This window comes from Vidua chalybeata, chromosome 6 (assembly GCF_026979565.1).
Source record: "Vidua chalybeata isolate OUT-0048 chromosome 6, bVidCha1 merged haplotype, whole genome shotgun sequence".
Classification (NCBI taxonomy): Eukaryota; Metazoa; Chordata; class Aves; order Passeriformes; family Viduidae; genus Vidua; species Vidua chalybeata.
Genome location: NC_071535.1, coordinates 21,688,475 through 21,697,948, shown reverse-complemented (window position 1 = coordinate 21,697,948; position 9,474 = coordinate 21,688,475). Strand labels below are relative to the sequence as shown.

Below are 9,474 nucleotides of genomic sequence, written 5' to 3'. Positions count from 1 at the left end.
GTAAGTGCCGCTCCGAGCGCCGGCGGAGCGCCCGAGCCCTCCGGCCCTCACAGCCCTCGCGGCCGCCTCGGCCCGTGCCGGGGACTCCGGACCCAGGCCGCGAATGCCGGCCGCAGCTGCGGCCCCGGCGGCGGAGACTGGGTTGTCGCAGGGCTCGGCGAGGCCGGGGCTGTTCGTGGAGGCAGGAGCGGCGCGGGGCGCGAACGCTGCTCCAGGAGACCCGGCCCGGCCTGAAGAAGAACCGAGAGCAGGCGGCGCCGGCCCCTTGTGTCCTTCACGGGCAGATCTCGGGCGCGGCGGCGGACGCGGGCCTGGGGGCCGGAGGGGCCTGGCCGGGGCTTTGAGCGGCGCTGGGTCCCGCTGTCCTCGGGCGGTCAGCGGCCGCCGCCGCTCCCCGGGCCTCGGCAGGTGGCGGTGGGGTCACCTTCGGGGCTCTGACAGGGAACCGGCACCGTCCCGGCTGCCCCTGCTGGGAACAGGAGAAGCCTGGCTCTAACGTGAGGGACACTTAGGTGCGCCAGGTTGGGTGAAAGTCAAAGAAGCCACCTCACTTAGGTGAAAAAAGAGCTGGAGGTGATCTATCAACGCAGGGCTTAATAACGAGAGGCAGTGACATCCCAAGGGTTGTTTCACAGCTGACAGGGTCCTTAAGATATCCCTAGGGGTGTCATAATGGCTCATTTACATGGAAAAGACTCCTCTATACCTTATGCAAAACTTTGAAATACAATTCACTTTAGAAAATTCTATTTCTGTACCTCTTATTGGAGGGGTTTTAGTTATTCCCTTTTTATTGCTACAGCACACTAAGCATGAAAGCAGGAACTTTCTTGCTGAAAAATTCAGCTTTGCTGCCTGTTTATTTGCTACCTAAAGTTCCCATCTTCTGTTTGTGACGTACAGCTGGCAGGTATGGCAATAGATGTGATGTAACAAACTGCAGATTATAGCTTCAGGTAGGAATAAGATGCAAGAACAGATGGACCTGCATCCTGCTTTCAATATAATGTTCTTTTAGTAATTGAGAAAGTGAAGGAAAAAATAATGAAAAAGAGAGGCATATTTTCTGTTAAGAAAATGTCACTGCGCCTTTCACTTTTCAAGAAATGAAATTTTACAGAAATATACAAGAAGAACAAGCAGTTTAATTAAAATACTTTGCAAAAAATGACTTTTGAAGGTGACAGAGGATACGGAGATCTCTGTACAAAAAAAAAAAAAAGATTGGTCCTGCTGGAAGAAACCCCAAAATTTCTAGAATTCCAGTGAGGCAGGGGAGGGAGGGCGACTTTTATTTTTGAGAAGTACCTGTACATTTGGCTGCAGTCAAGAGCCCAGGTTTACTTTCTGTTGATTTTGATCATAGATTCAAAGGAGTCCTGGTCAGCCAGCTGCCCAGTCTGACAGGAGAAAGAGCTGGGTTGCTGCAGGCAGCTGTGGCAGGCACTGACAGAATATGTCTCAGCTTTTCTGCCTCAATTACCTAGGGTTTGTAAGGAAATAAAAGGAAATAATAAAGTTTAGCTAAGGTTCATGTACAAAGGTCTCTTGTGTTATATTTGCTTATTTTGCTGATTGTGTTCTTGTGAACTGTTTTTGAAAGACTTGACCTGTGTCACTGCATGTGTTTTTTGGTTACAAGACTCTGAGAGAAAAGGCACGAGCCAGACTGACCCTGCTAAAGCTTCACAATGAGAAGTAGACAAGTTTCTCAGTCAAGCCTAGGAGTGGGAGGATTAGTAGACTCCATCTTGATGGGGTAAGAGCCTGGACTGTGTCAAGGGTGCTCTTGAGAGCTTGCAGAGAAGTGACAATACCTTTTGATTTGTGGTAGAAGCCGAAGGAATGGTCAACCACACTTTCTGCCCAATACCAGCCATAGGGAAAGAAAAACGTACCTAATTCATTGTTACTTTTTTTTTGTATCTGAGTCCTCTACGGTGACATAAAGAAATGGAAAATATATATATTAACATGTAATGAGTTACATGTTTATGCTACTTTATATACTGCAAACAATGAATGTAGTGATCCAAAGTGCTTAGTGTGGGAAATGTGTTCATTCCCCACCCTTATCCCACAGAAAAAAAGAGTGGTTCAGAAATGTCTCACCCCAGGCCTGTATTGGGCCTGTGACAGAGCTAGGAATAGGCTGTAGATTCCTGCAGATGACTGTTGTGCCATTACGTTCCCTGTCTGGCACTTGAATGGGATGGTGATAATGAGAAAACAAATCTCACTTGGTCACTGATCAGGTCTCCCATCTGCATTCTCTGTGGTTGTCTGGCACGGACTGCTGGAGTGGCATACAACCTCCTGGGATGCATTGCCTCGTCCTAGAGCACTCATCATCAGTGTGGAGCTTTTAGAACTAACCTGGCAGAGTTTCTAACAAGCTTTGGGTGTTCTTGATGTTGCAAGAGCTCTTTTTAAACCTGGGTTTTTTTACATCATTTGTTGTCCCCTTAAAATCTGCCTATGCTGTGATATCTTCAAAAATTTGTGTTGAAGAAATGCCTCTTGATAGGATCAGAATTGACTTTTGGTGATCTTGTGCTTCCTTCTGTCTGCCCACCTGTTGTGTCTCCTTGAAAAGCCTTTGGGATCCTGAACAAATGTTTTGTTGCATTTATGCAAGGTCTAGCAGTGAGTTGCTTCTGGATTTGTGGCCTGTAGACACTGTTGAGTTAAGAATAGCAATGAGTAACTTACCCTCAGTTGCTGGGTGATTGCTTGAGCTCTTGGCTGGGGGCAGTGCTAGCAATGTGTCATTAGGAAAGGAGCAATTAAAACTTGGATTGTCAGGTCCTCTGGGGCTGTGGGCATCAGGTCACTAAGTCCTTATCAGATGTTACAGTTGCTGTTTTGTATCTTGGCAGAGTTCATCAGTCATGGCACTAAGGGCCTTGAAATTTGCCTCATTGACAGCAGCTGCTTCTGGCATCTATCTGTATGGAAACAAGTTCCTGGATCCTAATGATTTTGGAGTTGTTCGTGTGGGCCGAGCCATTGCCACAGTAAGTTCTACCATAGCAATGTGCAGGAAGATTCCTAGATGGGTAAGGGAATTGAAGTTCACAAGAACTTGTGATTTTCTGCATTTCCTGTCTGCATTTTCAGCTGGCTTAGGAAAGCAGAATCTCTGTGGGGAGCTTTTCAAGTTCTTGACACTGTGGGGAGAAAGGAGGTGAAAGCATGTAAGGAATACAGCTGTTGTTAGCACATTTTGGAAGGACAAAAATGTAGATACTGAGAGCTGTGTCTGCTTCCCTGGATAGGGTGGGACCGTCAGAACAAGGGCTCACTTTGGGCCCACATTTTCATCAGCCACCCTTCCAGGTCAGTTGCCCAGGTGCCGTGCCTGCTGCCTTTTAAGAGTTAGATCAAACCCTCTTCTCTGCATATGCCATTTTTACATTTTGTTATAAGTATCCTGGTTGTGTTAATAAACTAGGGTAACCATTGTACTATGACTCTTGGTATGAGATTTGGGGAGAGAAGGACTGGTGTTTTGAGGATCATTCTCAAAGCAAGAGAAAAGTGAGGATGGATGATTACATACTTCTGAGATTAGAGTGGTTTCCAGAAGTGTGAAATGAATGCTATGTCTGCCTAGCATCACTGATATTTCTCATAAAACTGGGAATGGAGACTGCCGCCTTCTCCTTGACAGTGTTCACTGGTGAATCCACGAGCAGCCAGGAACGTGGAGAGCAGAGACTCTGGAGGGGGTATCAGTCTCCCTGTACCTCACTTGCATTATACATCTGTCACTTCAGGCCACATTCTCCATCATTTACAGACCCCCAGTGGTAAGCAGCTGTCTATCTGCATTTTCTGTGACTTTTAAGCACTTTGTTAATGAGTCTTACAAGGAGTCAGCTCCTGAGGGCAGATGCAATAAGAAACAAGCTCTGTGGGTTGGCTCAGGTGCCATGTGTGTGCAGCATCATAAACTGTTGTGAAAAATGAATGTTTATTTTGAAAGGGTGAAGGCAGAAATACAAACTGTAGTCTTTACTTCTTACTTAATAAGTGCTAAGCTTCATGCTCTGTCCCTGACCATAAGGTAGTGCTGTCTGGTGGCAAGGAGCAGCTCTTTCCCCTTTAAAGCACAGGAAATTGAGTTGTGGAGAGGAATGCAGCTTCTTGTTGCTGGAGGAGAATCTGTTATTCAGGGTGGTTTTGGGTTCTCCAATGTGTCCTTGAGTTCTGCCTGCTTGACTAGTGTTTCTCAGTCTTTCTTAAGTCACTGTTTTTGTGGTAATCTACTGTTTAAGACAAAAAAAAAAAAGCGAGAAGTTCCAGTGATGAGGCTGTGCAGTTGGTCTGTGTTTTGAGTGATGGTAAGAGATTACTTTCCTGAAGAACAGGAAATAGGGGAAAGGAAATATTCTTTGCTTTAGATGGTGGCAAATCACAGACATACCTGACTTTCATGTTCTGTGCCTTCAGGGAGGTCATAAGTCATTGGCTATAAAGCGCTTCACTGGTCCTGCTCTTAAATGCTTTAGAGGGTTCTGCACCCAGAGCTGCAAGCAATGACCTCAAAACCAAGTTACCAGTGCTCAGTCTGTGCAGGCAGCACAGACTGACCACTGGTAACTTGGTGAGGGCAGCATGTGTTTACATCTGTGTGTATACTTTTAAAAAATAATGTTCTGTCTCTTTCTGAATTCTCAGTTTCCTCTGGTATGTATGACTGCATGTGTTTGAGTTGCTTCTGAGAGATTCTTTAGTCTTGCTGCACCAGTGACCTCTGCCTTCCCTGGTCATTTTTGGACAGTCAGAAGTCAGCTCTCATCTGAGCACAGGCAGCTTGAACTGCTGTCATTCCTTAGCCATGGATCAGGTGAAGCCAATAGAGCAGACATGTTTACTTCTAAGAATGTCAGCTTTGGGATTGTTCTTTTTGCAAATGAAAGATAAATCTCTGTAGCAAACAAATTATTTTGGATATTGGATATTAGTGACATCTACATGACTTAAGTATCTGTCCTTCAATCTAGCCCTGCCCTGGCTTCTTACCTGGATGCTTGATTTCATCATTGAACCATAGCCAGGCAAAAGCAGACTGTAATGAAAAGACTGCAATTCTTAAGAGCTAATAAGTTCAGCAGCAGCAGACACAATACTTTAAGACAAGTTACAGTGGGCAAACAAAACAAAACAAAAACCTGGAGAAAAGAGCACATGAGGATCAAGGAACCTGACGTACAACTATGAGACTCTGGACAGATTTCATCTGAGTTTGTTTAGAGACATTTGAGTCTGGTTGTATTTTAAGCATGTTGGTTCAGTAGTTTTTTGCAGACTCCATAAGAAACTTGATGAAGCTCACTAGTGGAAAATTTCTTTTTAAGCCTCTGTTTAGTGAACTGGCTCTTATGTATGGGTAGACAGCTATTCAGGGGGAACATTGGTAAGATCTGAGGATAGGTTTAGGAGCAGTGGAAGAGTGTACAGTGTTGAGAATTCATTGATACTAAGTGGGACATTTAACACTGGGCCAGATGCAAGCTCAGTGAAAGTAATTTGGCATTTGTAAAGGGAGGGATTGGTTGATTTTGTATATCTTTTTATAACTCTGAGCTTCAGTCTCACGCTGTAACATGAATGACAGCACTAGTCTTGGATGAGAACGAAGTCAGTGGCGTGGGCAGCATCACGCTGCAGAGCGTTTCTGTATTCTGGTAAAATTAGAAACTGGCAGAGCCGTTGTGCATTTGCTGCATTCTTTTGAGAGTATACCAGTTGTTTTGTTTATGTGGAAGGAACATTCTGTGCAGTAGCTAGACACTGGGAGGGATTTGGCAATGTCAGAGTTGCCTATCAGGATCATCATAATATTAATTTAGTGTTTAAGATTACAGTGTAATTAGCAACTGCTTAATTAATTCCCTCTTCCTCTGTAATACAGGCCAATCTGTTAGCTGCTTCTTTTTGAGTTGGAGGTGATAATTACCCTTGTGGACCAGAGATAAAATAAGAACCAACTCATGCCTTGATGCAAGACTGATTCGAACCTCCCTCCACTTCAAAGTTGTTCTTTGAGGTTGTGAAGATGCTTTGAAAAATTTTTCTTCTGTATGTTCTCGGTAGCTGTGCAGCTCCTCACTTCACTAGGGGCAAGAGAGCCTGAAAAGCCAGAAAAAAAAAGTGCTTTGTTCAGTTTACAATTTGGAAATCAGGAAACATGAGAAACCTAACCTCTACAAGAAGGGAGTATGTCTGTTTGTTACTGATTCCTGGCTTGGTCCATTCTTGGATGCATTTCTGAGCTTTTGACTTTTTTTCCCTATTGTCAGTTCTACCGGCTTTGCCTCAAACCAGGTTTGCTTCCGTTGCCTGCCTGACTTTCATGATATATTGACTGTATTTTGTGCTCTTTCTGGACGTGTTTATGGTGAAAGGTGGGGCTAATATCCTGTGCCAGAATGGAATGTTACCCCTTCAGTAGGGAGATTTGAGGAAAAGTGCCTTTCAATGGGAGTTACACAAATGGTTCTTCATGGCAAGGATCTTGAAGTTCAAATGGCACATTAGTGGACATGCTCCTCTAGGTGTATGTTCCCTTCTCTCCCTCCAAACATGACCTGTATATTTCTCTCCCATTTACTGATGTTCTGACTGTGGAAAGAGGGGAACTTTCCACTGATAGGAATTGTGAAATACCCTAGATCTATTCTCAGAAATCATTAAGTCACTTAAAAATATAACTCCATTGTCCGTGGCAATGTCTAACTAACAGGCTTGAGGTGGATCCCATTGAGCTGGATCCTGGTTTTGTAATTGGGTATTCAACCCTTTGGCCCCACAGTCCTTTGTGCAGTTGAATATCCCCAAAAGTGCTGCTGCTTGTGCTAATCTGAGTTTGTCTTCAGTCACTCTGTTCCCTGCTGAGCCTCTACCCAGAGCAAGCTGGTTAGGCAGTTTGGAGCTATGAAGTGTGGGATAACTGATGGGGCACAAACAGAGTCTGGATGACCTCTGTTACTGGCAGCAGACCATACTGTGGAAGCCCCACATGGCTGACTGAAGATGGGAGTCTGCTGTGCAAGGTGCTGTACAGAGATTAGGAAAATGCTTTAAGCATCTCAAATACAAGATAGTATAGGAGTGTCAAGTGTTGCTTACACATAGCTACATATCAATGAGATCCCTGCACTTCTTTTTATAAGTGTTCATTGAAATTAAATTATTTTCATTTAATTTCTTAATGAGTCTGTTGCCATAAGCTTCACTGTGGAGCCTGAACTTTGAAGCTTAAGGTACATGCATTCTCTTTAACAGAAGTCTCATTGTTTTGGTAACTGTAGAGCTTGCTCAGCATTTCTGGTTTCATTTGCAGACGGCAGTTATCACCTATGACTACCTCACCTCTCTTCGGAGTGTCCCGTACGGATCAGAGGAGTATGAATTCCTCAAATCACAGGTAGGTAATAGCACTGAACTGCATTCCTTGGAAACTGCAAGGCTTGGATGTGTTGTTGTCATGCTGTCAATCTTAATAATTCAATATGCTTTCTACCAGATTGTTAACAGCAATATTAGATAACAACTCCATATTAGGACTTGCATTGCCCAATGGAGAAGGTCCTTTGTCAAAGGTAGCCGTATGCATTCAGTGCTCACTTAAGTCCAGTAGAGACTCAAGTCCTTGGTTTTGGGACCAAGCAGAGCCCTTGCATTTGGGCTCTGCTGCCAGATCTCTGCTGCCCAGACTGGTTGTGTGGTGGTCAGCTGCTGAGAGTGGCCTGGCAGTGCTTTCTTATTCTGCATATTGTTTGGTAATGGCCATAACATGAAGGCTGACTGATTTAAGTAAAAGGAGTGTGTTGAAAAGGAAATAATAGAGATAAATCAAACTTGCAGATCTCTGAGGAAATGAAAATTGTGCAAAGTAGTGTACATCTCATTGTGAAACACACGGTTGTGTTTTGATATCAGTAATTAACAATAATAGCAAAAGCATTTCTAGTGAGAAGGAAGACAAGCACCCCCACTGCTCCTCTCAAGTCCTATGCTGCACCTTTCATTCCAGCCTATAGCCCTATAGTTCATTGAGCTGTGAATGACACTCAGTTTTAGTTGAGTGCTTGTGATGTATGTTAGCCAGGGTTTCTCTGCTATTTGAGTTCAAGGCCTTTTTGGAGTGGGAAGTAGAGCTTGTGCCAAATTAGGCCAGTCTGATTGGTGTGTTTGAAGAAAGGTCTTTAGCCTCATTTTTCTTCTTGGTGCATGTAGGATTTAGGCCACTGATGTGGTTGGTTATAATGCATGGAGTGGTGCTCTCCAGGGATTCTCAGACTGGAGGGACTATAAAGCTGGAAACAGCCTTGACTAAGGTAGAAATCAGTGACATTGGACTCCAGCATGCTTTAGTATTCCTCTGGCAGAAAATCCACATCATGAATATGGTCTTAGTATATCTGGAATGCTTTGCAGAATGGCTTCCTTGGTCTTGTTCTCATCCTCTGCTGTCTAAAGATGCAAAGCTGTTCTTATCTTGCTCCCCATCCCAAGTGAGTGGCACTGATGCCCTGGCATGAAATGGAGATGGGTGTGTTGGAATCTGGAGCTTCACTGTCCATCTGCCCATATCTCTGCCCTGAACCTTTGAAACCTGGTTTGCAGAAGGGCTGCATGTAGCTTCCTTGAGTGACACCCAAGTTGTGGAATTATCAGTACTGTGGACAGCTTATCATTTGGCAGAATTTATGGCAGCTGTTGCAAATTCCTCACCTTTTGCCATGCATCTCCATGGTTTCATTAACCTTTGAACCTTTCCATTAACCTTTCATTATGTGGGTTTTGATGATTTGTCAATCCATGCCCCAAGCAGCCAGAAAGGGCCCTGTTTGCTAGCATTGCACAGAGCTGTGGCCTCCCTGCTTGGCAGCCAGGACTAGCTGCCAGGACTAGTCAGCCCCTGCATGTGGCAGAGCCAGTGGCAAGCACAGCATGCCAGCATGGCCAGCACTAGCCTTCAGCTGCATAAAGGGGTATGAGCTGGGAGATAGGAGGAAGTTAGCACAGGCATAACATGAGTTGCTGAAACTTCTTGACCAGTGGAGTCTGGTTCTGCTGTTGAGAGGTGTTATGGGGTGCCACCACTGAGCCAGGCAGGAGCAGCACTTGTGGGTTCTTCAGCAATATCCCTGTAGAGCTTGTGCTAGTTTGGCATGGGAGATACTTTGGACCTAGGCAATTGCACACCATAATTTATCTCGGTGTAGTTTTAAGTGGATGGCAACCAAGTCTTTACTACCTTGCAGCTCTTTTAACTCTTTGTGGCAGCTGATTTTGTTGGTCTTGTACTAGCTCAGAATGACTTGTAAGAAGTTACCCCATTGGAGTTGGTACTTAAGATTAGTCACTGGATAGGGCCTAGAGGATGTGAATGCCCTGCCCAAATAAGTGTTGTGTTTTAACAATACTTACCAAGATGTTGCTCCTGCTAGCTTCTGTCCA

General features: G+C 44.6%; 1 protein-coding gene across 7 annotated transcripts in view; it reads left to right on the top strand.

Annotated features, from left to right (window-relative positions):
* Positions 1-9,474, top strand: part of ADCK1 (aarF domain containing kinase 1) — a 73,396-nt gene that overhangs the window by 309 nt on the left and 63,613 nt on the right. For 2 of the 7 annotated variants that reach the window (XM_053946619.1, XM_053946617.1), the window contains exon 1: positions 7,351-7,435. Coding sequence is in view for 4 of the 7 variants with exons in the window: in XM_053946612.1 (XP_053802587.1) it covers positions 2,880-3,017; positions 7,352-7,435 (222 nt within the window). In the remaining 3 variants the exon portion in view is untranslated. Of the gene's footprint in view, positions 1-441; positions 513-1,642; positions 1,760-2,879; positions 3,018-7,350; positions 7,436-9,474 lie in introns of those variants that run through there. The other 5 variants (XM_053946613.1, XM_053946615.1, XM_053946616.1 and 2 more) reach the window with 5 other exon arrangements.